General features: G+C 29.8%; 1 protein-coding gene across 7 annotated transcripts in view; it reads left to right on the top strand.

Annotated features, from left to right (window-relative positions):
• Positions 1 to 22,548, top strand: part of LOC145295851 (uncharacterized) — a 423,706-nt gene that overhangs the window by 279,061 nt on the left and 122,097 nt on the right. For 4 of the 7 annotated variants that reach the window (XM_080141571.1, XM_080141575.1, XM_080141570.1 and 1 more), the window contains 2 exons: positions 1,978 to 2,117; positions 16,637 to 16,735. In XM_080141571.1, coding sequence (XP_079997697.1) covers positions 1,978 to 2,117; positions 16,637 to 16,735 — 239 coding nt within the window. The remainder of the gene's footprint in view (positions 1 to 1,977; positions 2,118 to 16,636; positions 16,736 to 22,548) is intronic. The other 3 variants (XM_080141574.1, XM_080141576.1, XM_080141573.1) reach the window with 1 other exon arrangement.

Below are 22,548 nucleotides of genomic sequence, written 5' to 3'. Positions count from 1 at the left end.
CCTGCAATATAAATGCTGGAGTCCCTCAGGGGTCAATCCTAGGCCCAACTCTCTTCCTGATCTACATCAATGACCTCCCTAAACACATACTTAAATCATTCGTTGACATCTATGCTGATGACACGACCATCTACTGCAACACGTCAAAGGCTGTAAATGACAAAGTTCTCTCTGATTCTCTCTCCTCTGATCTCGAGCGCGTGGTTCAGTGGAGGAAGATGTGGCTGGTTACCTTTAATGCATCCAAAACCAAACTCCTATCCTTACATCATCAATGCTCTGATCCCCATCTGGCATCAATTGTGATGGATGGCTCTCGTCTGGGTGAGGCCCTGTGTTTTGTCAAGCTTCTGGGTTTGACCTTTACTCCTGATCTGAAATGGAACACGTACATCAAGTCTGTTGCCAAGGTCGCTGGAAAGATGGTGAGATCCTTCTACCACTCCAGAAGATATCTCACTACTGATGCAATTCTCTATCTACAGGGTGGTCAAAAAGTCAGGTAACATTTTAAAGAAAAACGATATCAGCAATACACGTATATTTAAGTACCATACATTGAAATATAAAATTAAACAAACATGAAATATGTTTATTTTGTTAATTGTCGTCCATTTCTCTCTATCAATCGCTGGAAGCAATTAACCACTGATTGTGTAACACGTGTAATCATGTCAGCTGATATCCGCGCAATCTCCTCTTCGATAAATAACTTTAAAGACGCTATTGTATCAGGCTTCTTGCCATAAACGCTATCCTTTACATAGCCCCAAAGCCAGAAATCAGGAGGGGTAGTTATATATTACACTCAAATATTTAAACAAATAATATTAAACGAATAGAGATTATAATGGATCATATTGTTTTTTCTACCTTTAATATGTTACCTGACTTTTTGACCACCCTGTATATAAAAGCCAAGTACGTCCAAGGATGGAATACTGTTGCCATATCTGGGCAGGAGCTGCTAAAAACAGCCTATACTGCCTTGATAGAGTACAAAATAGACTTCGTGGCTTAGTGGGAGATGCCCTTTTCTCTACCCTGCAACCTCTCTCCCACAGAAGAGACGTTGCGAGCCTATCCTTGTTTTATCGTTATTTCCATGGCAGGTGCTCGTCTGAACTCCAATCTCTGGTCCCCCCCTCGCCAATCTTTCACGAAAAACATCCGTCTAGCTGAATCCACTGTGAAAAATTTCCCCCACTCTATATCTGTGCCTAACTCAAAACGCGGATTCTTAGAACTGCATGCCTGTGGAACTCTGTTCCGTCTGCCTGCTTCCCACCGGACTACAACTTGGATTTCTTCAAGTCCAACGTTAACAAATTCCTAATGAACTGACCCCTTAAGTAAACACTTCATCAAATCTCCACACTAACATAATGTACTTGCAATAACCCTTATCCCTGAGTGGCTTCCGGGCCTTGATAAGTGGTGAAAAAAGAAATTTTGTTATACATTCATTTTTAAAGTCCTAATTTTGGTTCTTTTCCATAAAATGTATTACGATTCAATTTTGTGTTCTCTAACTACTTTTCTTTTAATAGATAAGAGTATTTTTGTTGTATTGCAGAATATTTATATGCAGTTATGGCAGATTTGAGAACCATTAATTTCTGCAGATTTTAGTGACATTATTATTGCACAATTTTTTATTTTAACAAAAAAATAACATTTTGATTGAAAACGTATCGTACAAAATGTGACTACATATGGTCTTAAAGAGAGAAAAATATCCAAATGTGTGAGGCACAAAAATAGTAACTTCCATATTTTTGGCCAGATTTTAAAAAAATTTAAAGATTCTTTCTTAGCTCATCAAGCTCTTTCTATGTATGCCATTATTGAAATATTTTAAACAATTAAAAATTTTTTCCTGTCTATTGTTAGTTTAACAGCTGCATTTTCTAAGTATGTAGTTGTATGGATTGCATAGTCATAAGATAATTTCCAATCTCTTGTTTTTCTTAATAGAATGATAACCAACCGTTGATCTCAATCACACCACCTCATTCTCCTCCACCACCCACTTCTCGCTCGTCAGTGAAAGGTCATCGGCGTAATGTCAGCGATACTTCCTATATTACAATGGGTGGAAAAGGAAGTGCATTCAGGTAAGCATTCATCTTCACGTTTTGCTCCATACTAAATTCTTGATTTTAGTCTTTTTATTCTTTCAGCTTAATCCATTTTTTTTTTTTTAACATCTTGTAGGATAAATTAAACACAAAATTATGTACTCTTCTTTTCCTCTTTTCTTTCTCTTTTTCCTTTATCAGTACCTTTTTTCCTCCTTTTTTTTTTTTAGTGCAATGATAACTGGAATTTATTTCATAATTCTTTGCTAGTCTTCAACCTAAAACTTTTTGGGTACATTCAAGATTAGAAGAGTCTTCAGGACAAGCGAATGATTGGTTGTTATCCAGAATTCCCCCATATTAAAAAAAAATATAGAAAATCTGTATAATGTGCGTACCCATAAAGAAACAAAAAAATATTCCAAAACTCATGTAAATTGATCAAGAAGTTTTACTTTTGTTAAGAAAATCATTTTTAAGTGATTAATGGGAATTCATAGGCATTACAACATGAAGTGTTTTTTTACTTATTGAGTTATCTCCTTTTAGATTTTTTTTTTTTTTTCGAATGGTGGGTGAGAGTTACTCCACTGATACTCAAAAATTTGATTTTCTTTTTAAAAAAAAAAAAATGTTTGATCAATTTGTTATTTTTGGAATATGACATTTTCACTTCATAACGGATACATACATCATACAGAATTTTCTTTGTTTTTCAATATAGGGGAAATTCTGGACAAGAACGGAATTATTTTCTTATGCAGAACAAAAGAAAACTTAAAGTGAAACAAATTATTGATGTAGAAATAAAGTTTTGAGGGTAGTTTTATTTTTACAATTTGTTCAAATCTAGAAAAAATTAAAGATTTCTTTTTTTTCATCCAGTGCTAGAAACAAATTATCTAATTTATTATTGATGTTAAAAAATTTTTATATTAGTATTTTACACCTATAGATTATATGAAATATGAGTAATGAAAATATATCCATATTTTGAACTGATAAAAATTATTCGGGGGGCATGACAGAATGATGAATAAAGTTAGTCTGGAGCCCTGGATAGAAATTTTTTGGCACTTCTTCATTATAATAGCAAAAATCTAAATATTGAATTTTAAATAAAACCAATGGCATCTACCTAATTGTCATTTCACTAAATTGACCTAAGATTTTCAGGTTTCAGAAAATTAATACCTCTATGGTTACGATTCAAACTCTCCGGTTTCTATTTTTATTTGTTTTTTCTTTTTTTTAGCAAAACTTAATTTTCGTTGCTCATCTTTGAAAACTGTTTTCATTAATAATTAATTTTCTATCTTATCGTTTTTCATAATTTTTGGATATGTTCATTACTGTGATAGGACAATTAAATAGATAACACTGGTTTTACTTAAAATTCAATATTTGGAATTTCGCTAAAGAAGCATCAAGCTTTTAAAATCGTTTTGTAGGGGAGAGAACTCTTTGTAAAAGATGGTGTGTCTTAAGATGAAACCATAGAATGTAAATATCGGAAATCTTAGATGAAGATTTTCTGTCAATCATCATATTTGACTTGTTAACCAAGAAACACAATATTTTAATATATTAAATAAGAATGATATATACAGGAAGGTTAATTATCACTACAAGTTCCTGAATTTCATAAGATTTTGTTACAGTAATGTTTCTAAAAGCAACATGTAAAATCTTGGAGACCTCGAAGTAAAATGTTTTTGTTTGGCTTTAGTTTAAATGTGCTCCTTTTCATGTAAAGGATGTTCTTTTATATTTTTAAGGAATGATTAAAGCAGGAACATTCTGATTACTGAGACTCGCATTTGATCTCACTTATTGTGCTTCTCTATATAATTAAAATGAACTCATTTTTCCCCTCCGACTTTGACCTTAATAGGATTAAAAATCATGACATTGTACGCATTACATTTGCATGTAAACTGTAGCACATTATCTGAGATGTGCTATAGGCCTATTACCTTTACAGTTCCTTGACAATGGTACATTCCTATATTTTTTCCGGTGATAGTCCACTGCCAAAATCAATGGAAGTTGCAACATCTTTTCTCTCTATTAGATTCCTCCTTTCCCCGCTCCCCATTTACACCGCAGCGGATGCGTTCACAAGGAACAGTACGAGAAAACATCGGTTTGGAATCGTACAAGGTTATTCATGCCGTTTTTTTGTTTTTTTATCTTTTTTCCCCTGATTTATGCTTTCTGTTTTTCCCATAAAATAAAAATTAAAAATTTTTTTTTTAAATGCAAAAACGTGATTATTATTATTGTTTTCTTTTTGCTTTTTTTAATTAGTGTAAGACGCAACCTGCAGGACTAACAGGTTTTTACTTCCGGTTTTAACGACTCTAACTATGAGCTTTATTTATTAATGCTTTCAACTCAACATTTATTTTTACACAAAGAATTCATTCTTTACTATTTATTATTACAACGCAACGATATCGTGATTTCACTTGCATTACACTTAAATTAAAATTAAAACAAATAAATTCATTTAGAATTCGAGAAAAGAAAAAATTCATTTAAAATTTGCGTGTGATGCAGGACTACTGAAATTAAACCAAAACAAACTTCACTGCGGAACCCCCCCCCCCCCAACTTTTTGGAGATTTTTCAAACACCCGGGCACCGCCAGACAGTTCGTATTGCATCACATTCATTTTCTTAATTGTTTTTTTACAATTTTTTAAAAATAGTTTTAACATTGTTTGTTTTTATAATATTTAAACAGGGTTATTACTTCCCTTTGTTTTCATTCCCCCCCCCATCAACCACACGCCTCTAAAAACCCGGGTGCCACTAGTGGTTAATAAATATATACCCAGTTAAATTACTAGGATAGAATTTTCAAATTTTATTTCTCTAGGGAAAAGGAATGACATTCTCCCCTGTTTTATTATTATTAAAGAGTCATGAAGAAAGCCGTGAAAAACAGGTTTAGGTAGAAAGAATATATTATACAAAGAAAGATTGTCAATATTGACAGACTGTTCAGTTAGTCTGTAATCTTGCGCCACGTCGCAATATTTTCCCCCACAAGAGTATTAACCTCATAATTTTCGGTCATAATGTGGGAGGGATTTTTTATTTCATTGCATTTTGCCTGCAATTCGGGTGTTCATTTCCACTCTATATTCTTTTTTAATTGCTTCTGCAGTGGGGTCTGTAGGTCGTGCATATTAGGAATGGATGTCTGGTAATAGTTCGCAAATCCTGCAAAATATTGTAATTAAGTAATATTTGGGGAGTTGGCATATCTTTTGTAGCTGTGGCCCTTTCCAGGTCTGATCTATCGTTTTTGTCTATGATATGTTAAGCATTTTATTTCTTCCATAAAGAAATCACACTTGATTTTAAATCCAAAATCCTGTATTCGAGAGAATATCTTATGGACATATTCTCAATGTTGCTCTCTGGTCTTATGATAATATCATCCATGTATGCTATGGCGAAAGCAAAGCCACTCAACATAATATCCATAATTTCTTGAAAAGTGGCAGGCACTACCTTGACTCCAAACACTAATCTTTCAAATTTGAATAACCCCTTATGAATGGTCATACAAAGCGACTTCAAGCTATTTTCCTTGACGTTGAAAGTCTGCATCACTCAGATCAACTTTAGAGATCTGTTCTCCATTTAGCTTAGCGAAAACTTCTTCAGGGTTAAGAAGTGGGTAATTAATTTTAGTATTGAGTTCAAACCGGTTGGCTGATGGATTTCTCTTGACTTCTTTTTGACATAGACTGTAGGAGCTGCCTATTGACTTTTGATAGAATGCAGGTTTTTATAAATTATTTAAGCTCCTCATTAATTTTCTCCAATGACGCAAATGATACATTTTTTTTTATTTTTTTTTTTTTTTGGAATACTGGTTCTCTTGGAGTTCAAATCTGGCTGACATTTTTATGCATTTTTCCCAGTCTGGCTGAGAAAACTTCAGAGAAACTTTCTTTTAATTCTGACTTCAGATTTTCCTTTGTTTTTTTGACAAAACATATTCATAGGCAAATTCCACAACTTGAAGTGTTGCATAAAATTTGTTGCTAAAAGATTTCCAGTGTTTCTTAGCACAAATGTATTTAATGTTTTTGTTGTGCCATTAAATGAAACATTAGTGATTAATTCACCTTCAAAATTTATTTTCAATCTGGTCACCATTTTGGCTGTTTTGCATTAGTTCATTTAATTTCTTCTATATATGCAACTTTATGATTGATAAGTCTAATCCCAAAACTGAAACTTAATATTTTCGTCAGCCCATATTTTGGTTTATTTCTGTTGTCTTTTTCATTTGTGTGTTGTACTCGACTTTTATTTTTGTTCTGTACTCTATAATTGGAACTTTAATGTTCTTTTAAAGAAAATAATATTCAACCACTCATACTGAATGTGATTTTTCTGAAGAAATGGATGGATTTCTAAGTTTTTAGCTTATTTGTTTATCAAAGTTGAAATGTAAAATTTATGTTCATTTAAACGTTTGATTTCAAAATTTTATTTAAATATTATACATCTTTGAACACATTATAAAGCTCTAGTTAGTTTATATTGTATTGTAATTTTCCATACAACAATTTGGAGTATAAATAAATTTTTCTTATACAAATTTAACCATAACTATTTAAAATTTGTTTATATATAAAAGGATAAAATAATCTGACAACTTGAGTTAAATTTGAAGAAGGGACACATAAAACTCAATTTTTCGTTAATGTATTTATTGATAAAAGCTTTATTTTTAGCTTTCAGATTTATTTGGCAAAGTTATCCTCTCCATACTTTGTCCAATTAACAAGTTATAAAACATTATAAAACAGAATGAAAGAAAATCCTTCATTGGTTTAAATTTGTTTTTAGTAATGGATCATGTGATAACCAACTTTTTTGTTTTATATTTATTCAATTATGAAACGCAAAATACTTTATTTAATTCAACAATAATTTCTTTAGTTTAAAAAAAAGTTCCATTTTAAATCCTAAAAACTATAATTGAAGTCTTTAAAATTTTGCTCTTGTTTGATAGAAATAAAATAAAAAAAAGTCTTGTGTACTAAACGTAAAAATGAACAACATTAATGATGAACGAATAATGAGGCAACTTACCTCCCTTTATCACCTCATGCTGATTGCCACTAATATCACTTATTAGAATGTGGCAGGCATTAGATGCAAATTCTTTGATGCATCAGATTTCATCAAAAAGTTTTTTTACATTTAAATTTCTTGATATTGGTACAGTCAGGAAAATTGGAAACAGGGAGAAAACTTGAAAAGCAAGCAGTTCAAGGCAAAGTAAATATTTGAGTGGAACGTCTTCTAACATGTAAGCATTTCTAGTGAAGAGGTGGAATTTTGCTGCTAGTTGGGTTCATAAGGTGTATTTACATTAAGAGGGTACAAGTGCAATCATTTCATCAGAGCACATTCTGTTCCTTCATGCATGTTCAGTTAAAATGAGAGAGATAAAAAAAAAAGTATTTGGAAAGCATCATAAACCCTGGCTCAAGGAATGAACATCTTCTACAGCTCAACATCCTCCTCTCATTCACTAGATGGTATACATAAGAGGTTAATTTTGTGTCAGATGATTTAGTTAATGTCCATTTTATAATGCTTATGCAAAAGGGGGAAGACACAGATTTGTTTCTTTAAAATATGGTGTCTGATTCCAATTTTCTTATTTTGTTTTAGCTGGGGATGGAGCATCCACCCGAATACCAAACATTCACCGTTATCTAGTATATCCCCACTGGGAGATCTTTATAAGATTCTAACCACCCCTTTTATTGTAATTGTTTGAATCTCTCTTGCACTTAGTTTATCGGGTATATTTGCAAGATAGTTTTTTAAACTCTTTTTCATGAGTCTGGTTGCTCCTATAATTATTGGAATTATGAAGATTTTCCTAAGATTTCAGATTCTTTTCATATCATACATAAGATCTTCATATTTCGTTATCTTTTTTCCTCTCGGGTCTGTTTTACCGTAAGCATCATAAGCATCATCGGCAACTTCTACTAAGATTACTTCTTTCTCCTTGTCCCATATCACTATGTCAGATCTAATACGTCTGTTTTCTAGGTACATAGCTGTAGGAATTACAGTCATAGTGAATGGTGTATGACTTATTTCCAACTGTTTTTTCTGGTACATGTTACCAGGACCTGTTGCTGCATTCCATATTCAACTTCTTACAGATCATCCAGTGGAGATATTTACACACTCCGTCGTATAGTAGCTACCTCCCAGCAGAACTTTACAACTGGGTATCAGGTGATTTATACTTTCTACTTTGGTGTGACAGACACTGCATTTGTTGTCATTACTGAGACCACTCATCTTTTTAAAAGCATTGGTCATCAAGTCTTGATCTTTGGCAGCCACTATAATCCCCTCGTGATCATAGCGGGGCGATCCTCTTTTTAGCGAGTCTATAGTGCCTTCTTTATCTATAGAGTCTTTGGTGAATTCATCCAAAAGATACTTGCCATGCTGTTGGTTGGCCTATTCTTCCAGTTTTTTCAATGGAAGATTTTGGTGTATTTTTAGCGACTCTTTTGGACTTTCCATAGCAGAAATTTCTGATTCTGTCTCATTTGTAGAACAGTATTGTCCAAAACGTTTGGCCAGTTTCATGATGGGGGTTGCTCTGCTGGTTCTTGTTTCGTGATATTGATGTACCATCTTGAGGTTTTGATTTTTAGGAGCTCATAAGATTTTGCCCAGTGCTCACAAGAGTTGTGCAATCTGAAAATGCTGTGCAAAAAGAATTTGTGTCACTTTTGTAATATTTTTGATATAAAAAAAAATTTGGATTCAGTTTGGCATTTTACATAAATTGTCTTTGGCAGTCGCCAATCAAGAGAGTTTTATAATGACTTTACATTACAAATGTCCAGTGTCTGAAAGTGTACTAGAAGAGAGTAGATCAGAGACTGATCATCTCTGATCAGATCAGTGTTGTGAAGAGAGTATAATGCTGAAAGACACAAAACTCTTTAGTAATCCATACAGAGAAATCACTGACAACACTTTCCAGCACCCTACTGTGATGCGTATGTTTGAATTTGAGGTTGAATTTATTACTAATGCAGCGATAGGTTCAAAGCTGCTTTAGGCATACTTACCAAACATATGATTAAAGGCATTTACAAATAGTGTCGGATATACAAGTGGACACTTTGACTATTCTACTCATGACTCTAACAAGATGGAAGAGTTCTTTGAAGAAAATTGAGTAAAGCTGAGAATTCCTCAGTTGATTTTTTAAATTGAATCACAAGTTATCATTAAATACTCTAGTGACAAATCAGGCATAGCTATTTGACTGAATAGAGAAAAGCTTTATGAATGATGGTCAGTCAGTTACATTGGATTGGCCATGTTGAAAGGAGTGATTCTTAAATAAGAAAATGCAAAGATCTAGAGGTAGAAAGCCCTAAGAAAGTTGGATGACTCAAGAAAACTTGGCTACAAACAGCAGCAATGATCTTTGTTGAATTTAAACAGAATCAGTCTACAAGACTCCCAAACTTGAAGACTGAGATTACGAGCTGGCAGAAAATCTAAAACCCTTGACCAAGGAAAATAAGATGATGCAATGGTTAGTTGTTATGATGACTACCAAAAAAGTAATGTGTGAACGAAAACTTTATAGTTACAGAATGTCCCTGCCAACTAAATTTTGAGGGCCTGAACTTGTGCCTATAGAGTTATTCCAGCTAAGTTCAACAAGCATTTGTACTGAAGTTTTTACTAAATTTTATCGATATTTTTAACTAAACAAATTTTACACGTATTTCAAAAAATTAAAAACTAAATATTTTTAATCTTTATGTTTTGTCTTTGCATTTCTAATTTCTTAGAATTCCGCCATCTGAATTTTCTGAAAGAGTAAAAGCATTTGTTTTAAATTTTCTATTACTCAGAAAAAGATTCAACTGGAATTTTTGTTTTAATGGAAAAATCAAGAAAAATTTCAAATTAACAGCACATTTCTATAACTTGGCCAATATACTTTGAATAAGAGTTCGATTTAGTTATTTAACAATGTTTTTCTATCACTAAACATGAAATAAATTTGCGCCTCCAATTTTGTTTTGAACTTAGAAACATAAAACTATCAATATTATAGCAGTATGTAATAAAGTGATTTCAATGAGGAATTAAAATCTATAGAAATAAAATGGTTTAAAATTAAACATTCTTATAGGATACTTAGTGGCCTCGAGAAATCATTGTGGGACAATTCAAAAATATGTAAAACCTGTAAATCCTTTAATGACAACCTTTTAGTCACCCACAAACATCAGTACAATTTTCAAATAAGGTTGTTGTTTTTTTTTTAATTTGAATTGAAAGTAAAACCATGTTCGCTATATCGACCTAGCATTATTACAAAATTTTGTTTGTTGAAAAATTGAATGAAAAGATTAGTTTTCCAGCACTCCTAATTTTCATGCCAACCAATATTCATTCATATTGAATTTAATTTTTCTTATTTTAAAACAGTTTTGCTTTATTTTCATTTCTAATTTTAGTATTCAAATCACTGTTATAAAAATGTTTTGATATAAAATTAAAAATAAATGCCAAAATTATAATCATTTATTTTAAATGATTGAGTTTATGCAAATTATGCAGTGTTTGTCTTTGCTTTATGTTTTTATTGCAACCATTTTTCTTTTCCAGTAAAATAATTGCCGTTGTTAACAAGTGCTTAAAAATTGCTTTTCTTTTTGGTTTTAAAATGATTTTTGAAACGGCCATTTGTTTATGTATTTGAAGGGGAGAAAAGTTAATGCATCTCCAGCTGAACATTGTGCTTTTAAATATTTGTTGGAAGTCGATTAGAAAGTTATGCCATTGTTACTATTGCTTTGCTATTTGTTTTGAAGTGGTTCTTGTAAAGCAAAATGTGCCTATAAAATATATTTTCTTCCATTCTCCATTTTGAAATAACATGACACAGTTGTTAGTATTTAGGAAACGATTTTCTCTGTTGGGTATTCCCTAAAGATGTTTTCCTTTAACTGCTGGAGAAGGTTTATAGTTTCGTGGACCTTTTAAAATGTTCAAACACTTAAACTTGAATCAACTTGTTTTTATTTAATTTCTTCTCTGTATGCAATTAGTTAAACAGATACTTGACAAGTGCTATTAAGGAAATGGATATACTAAGGATTATTTCATAAAGTAAAATAAAAAACATTTTCAAATGAGATTGTGAATATTTGAAAATATATATGCAAAATCATTTTAAAGATATTTTAACTTCTCACCTGCTTGTCAATTCCATATGTTTAACTCGTGTAAAATTATACGCAACAAAAATATTACGTAAACTTTCAATTAAAATTTATGCACGACAGAAATATTACATACTACTTTCAATTAAAATTGATGATTTTATAATTTTACTTTTAATTTTAACCAATAAATTATAATATTTAGCACAAAAAAATAAATGTTTAAAAAAAGTGCATTATAATCTACTTTTATAAAATATAGGTGCATCTTCAATATGGAATTATCAAATTATTTTTAAAACCTTGAAAGACAATTGCAACACTTTTTCGTTATAAGAGCGAAATCCAAAAATCAAAAGAATTTATATACTCATTTATTATAACTATTTACCTTTATGTTAATTCCAACTAAAAGCAATGTTATCTATTTAATTGTCATGTTACAATTAAGTATTACTGCATTATTACATAAAACATGTATTTTGACCAATCTATAATTGTGATGTCTGCCATTAATTGTAGCAAGATGGGTATCGATTACTTCCCCTGACGTCATGCTGTTTATTTATGTATAAACTTGAATTTCTTCAAAAACTTTTTTTTTTCATTAATAATGTTCTATCTCATAGTTTTTTGTAATTTTTTAGCTATGTTACTAAATTCGACATGACAAGTAGATACCATTGGTATCAGTATTGAAATTAAATATTTTGATCTTCAAATTTCTCTCTTATAATGAAGAAGTGCTCTTTTAATTGAATATCAACCCCAAGTGAATTTCATGTTGATTACTTTTTCAGAAAGTCAACAAATTTATCATTTTAAAAATAATTTTTATAAATGTTGTTTTTAATAAAATAATAGTTTCAATGCTTTTAGTCAGAAAACTACCAAATGTCAGTTTGATTTTGAATCATATAATGTTTTATTTTTCAAATGTTAAAAACCTTTTTCATTTTTTCTTATGTCGTTACTTTTTTGTATTATGCAATAAATATTGATAAACAAAATAGATTAGTGTTTTATACAACTTGTCAAGAATTCTTTTAAAACAATTCATTATACAAGTTTGGTTATAAATCTCGCCAAAGATAATGACTTAACTAAAATAGAACAAAAATAACTAAGCAAACTTTTATTAACGAATGAGGTTAAATATAAGAAATCTTTGTTGAAATCAAATTTGAAACAAGATTATTTTTTAATAAATCAAAACAATACAAATCAAATATTTCAGACAACATCAATGAGTTAGAGTAATTTTTTTTTTTTATTGTTGAGCAACAATGACAAATCCTAACTTCTCTGAGTGTCAAATAGAGATGTTTCTTAATGTTTTGAGTGTTGTAGAGTAAATGCTGGTAACGTGTGTATAAATAATACATCCAATATTTCTACATTAAAAAGCACTTCAGGATGAAATATAAAAAATCGTTTTTGAAATAAAATTTGATGCTAGTTTTTTCCCCCCAATAAATAAAAACAATATAACTTAAATGCTTTGGCTCTGTTCAAAAGTTTTCCCATCTTCCCCTAAAACCAATTCAGCATATTTAGTTGGCTAATTTGATTGTTGTGATAGCATCAATTTCTTCAATGCAGCATTGGAGATCGGGTAGATTGTCAGGCTTATGATTATAGACAAGTTTTTAGGAGCTGCCACAGATCAATTTACAGAGGTCCAAATTATTACCAAATGAGTTTGACAGCCATGGCCACCATATTCACCTGACTTTATTGGCTGGGACATTTTGTTGTTGGAGGTCTTAAAAGTTGTTTTTTGTTTATTAGAACAAGTCCAACAATTTATCTAATCTACACACTTGAAGAAATTAATGACACAACAACAAATAAATGAGTTAGGTTCTTCTGAATATATCTAAATGTGTTGAATTGGTGGAATTTTTAAACATTTATTACAACTTTATCATAAATTTTCATGATTTGTTAGTAAATATTCAATGTTTGATTAGTTCTACTTTTATTTTCTAATTTAGTTAAATAATTATTTTTGGTGAAATGTGTAACCATTTCCGCTATATAAAATACTCAAACTATATTTTGATATTATATTGAATTACAGCAAAGCTAAATTTTTTTTTATAGGTTATTGCATTATATCTCATAAGTTTTGATGGACACTTATATTCAATCCCTTTTTTTTTTCTTCGTTTACAAATAATTCTTAAACTGAAAGAATATTTTTTAAGCATCGAAAGTATTAATTTGCAAGTTGATGTTCCAACTGTTTCAAATTGGTCCTGACCCAAATACTTTAAAATGTTTTTTTAATGATTGGTGTCTTGGTGCACAAAGCAAAGTTATTTCTTTCTACAGGTTTACAAGAAGTTAAAACGTCTGTAATGACGCTGAATGGTTCATCAGTTAACAATTCATTTCCTATAAAGATGGGAGAAAGAAAAATATTTAAATATGCCTGTAAGCGATGCAGGAAACCCAAACTTTGTGATTACAAGTTATTCCAATCAGAAAACAAGACACAAAACCTACCAATATTTTATTGTAAATAAAATGCCTATTTTTCCTCCCATTTCTTATTCAAATCTGAACAAACTTTAAGCATGTTTCGAATCAACAAATCATCTTATTTTAACAAAATAATTTTTTTAATACAGTTTCAAAATTTTGGACCTGCCTTATATGTCAAAAAATGCTTATCTTCATAATTTTACACAATCAATAATTGAGGTGATATTTATATTGACCATCACTAATTCGAGGAGAGTGATTTTCACCATTGTTTATATATATATATATATATATATATATATATATATATATATATATAAAATCAAATATGTCTTTTAATAAGAAAGTCAGTGGTGAGTACGGAAAGTAAAAATTAGATTTCTAACTCCTCAATTCTTGAACAATTAGTTTTGCACAGTGTCTATAATAAAAAGCACTTGAAAAATAATTTTGAAATATTTCCAAACAATTATGATTGTAAACGCACATTAAATGCAAGATTAGTGTCTCATTCGATATAGCCATTTTCAGTGACAAAAATATTTATTCTTTAAATATTTATATTTATTTATAAAATATTTATGAATATTTATAAATATTTAATATTTATTTGTGAAATATTTATAAATATTTATTCAAAATGGTTTCAAAAACATTTACTGATGGTCTGTGAAATTGCTTACGAATTTGAGATCCATTTTTTGGCGTCCATACTCACCATCGACCAATACCCAACTTTCTACTTGTGGACATATTTGATTTTCAATTTTGGGAAATATCAATTAACCAACTCATGCAACTTAAAATTATAAAAATTCCCAAATTTTAAAATCTGCTTATTTCATTCCAAACATGGGGGAATATTTGTTTCAAATTATTTTTTCTCTCTCTCCGTTTTCAGCTTTTTGATGAAAACAATTCCAGGGTAATACTTTTTCTTGCAGGCTAGTATTCTAGGGAATAAAATTTTAAGTGATTTTGTCTTTAAAAATTATCCGAGTTTTCTCATTTCATTAAAAAATAAAGTCTCTGTATGCATTCTCTCTCACTCTGCTAGTCTTTCTTCATTTGCTTGTAGAAGCCATATGCACTAATATAAACACACTAAAATTAATCAGTTAATATTAGTCAATACATACAAAAACAGTTTTCATAGATTCTTTGTGCATTTAAAAAATTAAGCATTAAAACACAGATCTTGCAAGTTAGAATTGGTTATCTCCCTTTGATTTCTTGAAATAGTTTTCAAACTGGACAAGATAGTCATTCATCAATTACTAATAAAATTTGAGTTTCTTTAAAAATAAAACTACTTGATTAATTTATGTGATTTTTGATTTTCGTTTTGTCACGGTTATGTATATCATAGGTTTTTCTTTATATATTTTTTTAATATTGGGGAATTTTTAAACACGAACCGATTTTTTATAATTTGTAATTTAACTTTGGAGCCACCCTGTATAAAATATTTAATAAATTTGACTGAACACTTCACAGCAGTTTCATAGTTTATCTATAGTTTAAAAATGTTATATATTTCTGAAAGATAAATTAGAATAAAAAAAGATAGATGGAGGTGAGGTAACGGATAGTATTTTGGAATTGCTAAAAGGATCCACCATATTCACGAACTAATACCATTATGAAAAATATAAACACAATTTTCTCCAGCTATGGTTAAAATAGCAACTTCATTGAACTGTTTAACATAAATCATAGATATTGTTGCAACATTAAATTAAGAAAATATTTTGTATGGTGTAAAATGGAAAAATAATGGTCAAACAAAATGCTGGAGGAGAAAAAATTAATTTTAGAATAAATTTGTATTTAATAAATTATCTTTTATAGCTTACATTAAAACTTGAAAATGCACAGAGATTTTCTGAAAACCATTTATAAGCATATTTAACACCTACATATACATATTAAAGATGTCGTTTTATGTTTGCAGTTCTAAAATGAGGCGGGTTCAGTTTGATAATGTATTGTTTATGATGCTATTCTTATTGTTAATTTTAAGTTATTTAACATGTTGACTAGTTTACTGCAAAATACAAATTGCCACGGTTATTGTATTATAGTGATATTTGAATTATGATAACGTCAAACAAAATCTGTCTCTGTTAAGAATAACTAAATATGAAGCGACCATCATGTAATTAGATACAAGTATATATAATGTTTATGTATGTACACGATAACATTTTGAGCACTTCAAAAATATAAGAAAAATAGCATATATGTAGAGAAATTTATCATTTATATATATATATATATAATGAAGGTTTGTTTAAAGAAAATAAATATCATAGAATGCGTAGAGAAAAGCTAATAAGAACAAACTAAATATAACAAGGAATAATTTAACATCATACATGTTTAAATTGAATATTTTGTTTCAGTTATGAAACTTTAAGAATAGCATTAATGGATTCTGATTTTACTTTACGCAACCATTTCTCACTTTTTCGTATACTTAATCTGATTCTGTTAATTAAATGCTATTCTTGATAAAGTTTCTTAACTGAAATAAAATATCAAATCTTAAACATGGCCCTCTGTTAAATTCTTATTTTCTAGAGTTTCTTTTATGACTCTTTTTTTTTTTTTTCTATACCTACACGCATATGTATGCTAAATTACGCTTAGACCTTGTTGACTTTCATGATGAAACTAATCCAACATGCACACTTTCTCCCTTCCCCATGCACTATCATTTGATCCTTTTGACAAAGATTGTGCTTCCAACCTCTGATCACCATGATCAGCATCTCGCTGTGGATTTGATTTCAGGGCATACAGTGATTTCAGTGGTAACCTTTTGGATGCACCTGGACACGATGTGAACAAGTCCAAATCTGCAAGCACCTCTCCTGTGCACTCACCTCCCAGGTAGGCAGACTTAGCTAGCTTCATAGTTTGCCTGTTCACCTATCTTACAATCACCATCGACTGCCACTCCTCCCCATCTTTTTCAGTTTTTTTTTTCCTCATCTTTATCTTACCACCCCCACATATTCTCTCCAACTTTTTTGGCTGTTGCATCAAAGCATTTAATTTTCCAAATTAATCCGATGAATGATTTTTTTTTTTTTTTGTTTTTAATTGAAGATTTAACATAGTATTCAGAAAATCAGGGGCAGGGCTATATATATATATATATATAAGATCTGTACTTTGATGTGGTTGTTTTTAATATGTATGTTTTTTAAAGACAGAAGAATCTAGTTTAAATTAAACCTTGTTAGTTAAACAAATTTTTTTATAGTTAATATCGACCCACGTACATTGATCTTTTTTTTTTTTTAATTAAGGTTCTTTTTGCCATTGCAGTTAGTGATTTTATATGAACTTGTATATTAGGATGAATTAATGTATTCCATTTAATGTATTGAAATAACAAATTACAACAATACACATCATTTGCATTTTTTTTTTTTTTTTAGAATGTGAAAAAAGTCACTATTTTTAGTCGAGAAATTCACTCACACATACATAATAAATACAGATCGGGGGAGGGGGGTGATCAGAATAATTATCTGATGGTTGTACCCTCAGAATGAAACGTATACTGGTCATAATATAATTGTTCTTACTACTACTACTACTACAAAGCTCTACTCATGTATTGAGCACTGAATAAAATAATCAAATATTATATTTGTAATATATCTATTGCTATTTTATGTCTAAAATTTATTTGTCAAATGTGAAGAAATTCATTATTTTTAGCCAGGAAACACAATTTCAGACACACACATAGTATTCGATGAACACTATGGATTATTTTGATTTTCCTTTGGTTTAACAAAAATGCTGGAAACTCAACCTGCAGACTTAAAGATACCAGATATGACCATTTCTTCAGCACACTATCAAAATGTTGACTGAGGAATCTGTTACAATTGGTACTTTAATCTGCAGGTTTAGTTTCCTGCATTTCTGTGAAACCAAAGATACTGATGGAAGATCAAAATAATCTAATAGTGTCCATTGAATAATAAATGCGTGTGTGATTTTGCAATAATAATTGAGCACTCCTTTTATTTCTCCTATAAAGCTGAAATTACCCATATGTATATAATGCGTTAATGCTAAGAGTGTATGAAAGAAAATCTCTACAAGCAATTGCGGTTTTTGGCAATTCATTTCAACCACACACAATAGCTTTCTTAATCTAGTTATAAAAGTTACATCCTTAAGAATAGTTGAAAACATCAGAGGCATGAATTGGGGTGGAGGTGGGGGTTTTTGTTTTATATGAGGTAATTTTTAGTCAAATATATTTTAAGTCAAATATATTTCTGACAATGTATTATGTATAATAATGCTTTTAGGAGGACACTCGTGTTTGTGTACTTAGTATAGACTTTACATGAAACAGTTTTTCTACTGGATGATGGATTTATTCTCAGCGCCATAGATAAATCGTTTCATTCAATAATGCTAATACATAAACAAATAAGAGTGTTTGCCCAAAAAACTAATAAAATAGTACCTGCAGTTAATTGACCCATCCTTTCTTTTCTGTAACATCTCCTTAAAACACATGATGTTGCTAGTCTCAGTATTTTTTATAAATACTATTATGGCATGTGTTCTTCAGAATTGTTTGATCTATTTTCTGCTTCCTTTGTCTCAGCTCGTTTGGCCTACTAGTTTTCATCACTTCACTTTTTTGATATCTTGTAATGCAGTTTCCTATTCTAGTAGCTTCTTTCAAAGAACTGCTGGCTTATGGAACTCTCTTCCTGTTAACTATTTTCCTCCTACGTATAGCCTTAATCTTTTCAAGACAAATATCAGTTGCATCTCCTGTATTTTCGGTAATTATCTTTCGTTCTCATTAGTTTCTTACATCAAGTGGCTTCACACCTTGTCTGGAGCCATTTCCATAGAAAAAAAAACTTTGGGGAAAAATGTAACTTTATCTGTCAACATAGTCTTATGTAAGATTCCAACACTACTTTAGCAGTTTGATGCATTTTTTATAAAACGATTTGTCTTTGAATCTTTGAAGCATTCATTTGAGGTCTGGAGAATAGTGAGGGCGTGAAAGCAAGTTGTGTAGTTTTGTCATTGTTGCGATTGACTGAAGATATTGTCATGGTGAAAAAACACTTTTTCTTCATTTGTGTTGGTTTTGTAATTTTTTCTTCACACTCACCAATAATGCTATAGAATATTCATTATTAGTGATTCTTCCATTCTCATGATAATCAATGAACAAAATACCTGACACATCCCAAAATAAGGAGGCCAAAACCTTGTGTGCTGATGTTTTCATCTTTAGACAGTTTTCACCTGCTGCGGTCTACTCAGTTGACTGCTGATTTGACTCCAAGGTGAAGTGTTTCATTCACTGTTACATATATTCATGCAAAAGCTTTCTTGTCACATTAACACAGTTGCAAACAATGTGCTGAATCATCAACTTGATTTTGATTGTGAGCAAATATGGCATTCATTTTGAATACGCTTACAAATGTTCATGAATACACAATTCGGCTATTTAAACACTTTTAATTTCCAATCGGCCAAAATGAATTTGTAAACTTTGTTTTCTGAAACGACTGCTGAATTTGAGTTCAGAACTATCTGTACCACGATGTTGAAACGTCAGCATATCAAATTACTTCTGATGGGAAAGAGTCCAAAAAATATTGAGCCATTGTTTTACCTGAACAGTATATTTTCCCATGAGAAGGCAATGTTTTATGAACATCAGATTTTTTTTTAATGTTTTGAAAATTTTCACCAATAGTTTTACTTAAATAATTTGTAAACTAATAATCTGTTTGAGCTACGATCTTGACATCAGTTATTTGAAGGTTAGTACATTAAAATTCATGAATTTTTTTTTTCATTATTTGTGGACTCTGATGTTTAGATCAAGATAGTGCATTTCTGAAATAATGCATATTTTAACAAAACTGGACTTATTTCGTTCATTGATCAAAAATGTTAATTTAACAATAACATTTGATCTTTGAACTTTAGTATGTTTTTTTTTTTCATTTTATCCAAATAAAAGTTCATTGAGAATTTACAAGATTATATACAGTCATTAAAATTTTCAAAATAAAGGCACGGTTTCTATCCCTAGATAACTCATTTTAGTGAAAACTTTTTATCTATCATGTAGAAAAAGGAATAAAAATCTGAAGAAAAGTATAAGTTTTTGCTTAGTTTTAATTTTCATAAGATAGAAAAGGATTCTGAATTTAAAAGATTTTACATCTGAAAGAAATTTATAAATATTTTTGTATATTTTAATTTTTGTATTAAAATGACTTTTTCTTTCATTTTATAGAATTAGATTCGTGGATTTTTAGCTTAGTAATATAACATAGTGATCATTAAATTGGTTCTTTACTGGGTTTTTTTTTTTTAATTAATAAACCAAATGTTTCAATCTTCAAAAATATAAATTTTCAAAAAATTACTAATTCAGTTTTATCTAAATTTATATATTTTTTAATGATTTCAACATGTGGTTTGTTAAAAGAAAAAAAAATTAATTTAAAATAATATTTTTTTTTTTTTTAAATGGATTCGGCCCATAACTCTATTCTGCAATTTTCTGTAAATTTAGCATAAAAAAATAATCCCATTATGATTTTTTTTACTGGTTTTTAATGTCTTTTTTGTGTAAAATAAAAATAATAAAAGAATGAACAAAACTTTCTTGTGAAAACTGGTGTTAACATTTAAAGTACACAATCTGGTATCTTAAGGCATTGTTTAATACAAGCATTTTTAAATTTTCATCATTGTGACTTTCATTTTCTCCCCCCCCCCCCAAAAAAAAAAATTGTTCCATTAATAGTTTTTGACTGCCATTTTAAATATCAATATATAAACTGTATGTAATGATAAACTAAAGGTGCACAGATTTTTATAATTCTCTGATGTTATTATACTCTTAATTTACGCATTATCTCAGTGTTGAGAGTTGCTTTTTTTATTATTATTTTTTTACTTATTGCAATGGCAATGTTTTGATTTTTGGCCACTATTGCTTTCTTGACATGCATGCTGTCTGCATGTCTATTGTTGATGTTGTTGCTCCCACCTTTAACTTTGCTTTGTTAACCGTGACCTCCCACCCTCACCCCATTCTTATATTATTACACAACAATGCACCAGTTCTTTTGTCAATAAGTTTGTGTGCATTTATTTAGCATTTTTATACAACCGTCATACATAATTTCCTTTTGACTGTTTTCTTGCTAGTGATAAACATTTCTGCTTTTGATAAAAAACTTTATTTTTATTTATTATATCTTAAATGCACTACCGGTGCAAAGAGCCATTCAAAATTTACAATATTTGAAACCAAATCATAGTTTTTTGTTAATAAGCAAAAGTTAGAAAATGATCCACTCTTTCAACATCTACCAAATATATTTTTATAAGAAATATAAGTTTTCAAATTAAATGTAAGCATTTTCCAATGAATGCAAGTTCAATTTTTGGTTGGTTCAGATTAATGCACAGTAATATTTTACTTACGTTTTTTGCTTGGCTGCACTGTGTTTTTGATGGAGACTTTGATTGTAAGAACAAAATGTCTGATTAATGTACAACGTAACTGAAATGCATTATGGTGGAATTTATACACTTTTTTGCTCAGCTGCAGTGTGTTTTCGATGGAAGCTTTTGTTGTAAGAACAAAATCGCTGATTAATGTACAACTGAAATGTATTATGGTAGAACTTAATTTTGTAATGAAATTAATTTAGGGGAGGAGGGGGGGACTGTGTATTTTTATTGAGTGGATGAGGGAGGGGTGGGGTGGGTTAACTGGATCACAATTCCCAGAAATAAGTTTATCTGAAAATACTTGAAAAGAATATTTCTCATCCAAAATGTTAATTTTCTATTGATATTGAAAAAAAAAAAAATATGCATAAATCAAACTCTTGATGTCACTATCATTGTGATAAACAACGCAAACATTTTATATATATATATATATATATATATATATATATATATATATATATATATATATATATATATATGTGTGTGTATATATATATATATATATATATATATATAATAAAATGGAATGTCTTGTAGATAGAATTTGTGAAAAAGATAAAGGAAAAAAACAAACATAAGAAGAAATAAAAATAAAAGGGGAGGTTGACTGGATTCACATAAATGGACAACTTTCAGACAAAAAAAAAAAGATTTAAAATTTATTGATAAAAGAACAAAATCCATGCTCATAGACAAATACACATGAAGTTTAACCTTATTTTACAAACCTGCTTTTATGGATGTCATTTAACCCAAAATTTCTTCTGACCTCTTTTATTGCCCATTCCATCTTTTGTCTAGAAACTGATTGCAGCAATTTATGTTTGTGCCATTTGAATCCGTTTCCAGCAATTAGGAATTAATTCAACTCTTATTGAATCTCTTGTGAGATACAAATTCCAAAGTATGCAAGAAACTTTGATTTTTAATTTAATTGCTTTTTTTCCATTTTGTTCTTATCAACTAAACTTCAAAAAAATAAATCTGAAAAATTATTTTCCATCCCATTTTTGTAGAATCTGAAGAGAATTTGCAGAAAATTATGCTTTATTTTAAAAGTGAGAATGTGTGTGTGTGTGTGTGTGTAGGGGAGCACTTCTAAACTTATATATACTCAACGAGTTTTTGATCTAGGGACTTAAAATTTGGTATAGAAG

The sequence above is a fragment of the Euprymna scolopes genome, chromosome 16 (genome assembly GCF_053919585.1).
Source record: "Euprymna scolopes isolate OS-2025 chromosome 16, ASM5391958v1, whole genome shotgun sequence".
Classification (NCBI taxonomy): domain Eukaryota; kingdom Metazoa; phylum Mollusca; class Cephalopoda; order Sepiida; family Sepiolidae; genus Euprymna; species Euprymna scolopes.
Note: the sequence above shows the minus strand (reverse complement) of the source record. Positions and strands in the feature narration are given on the sequence as shown.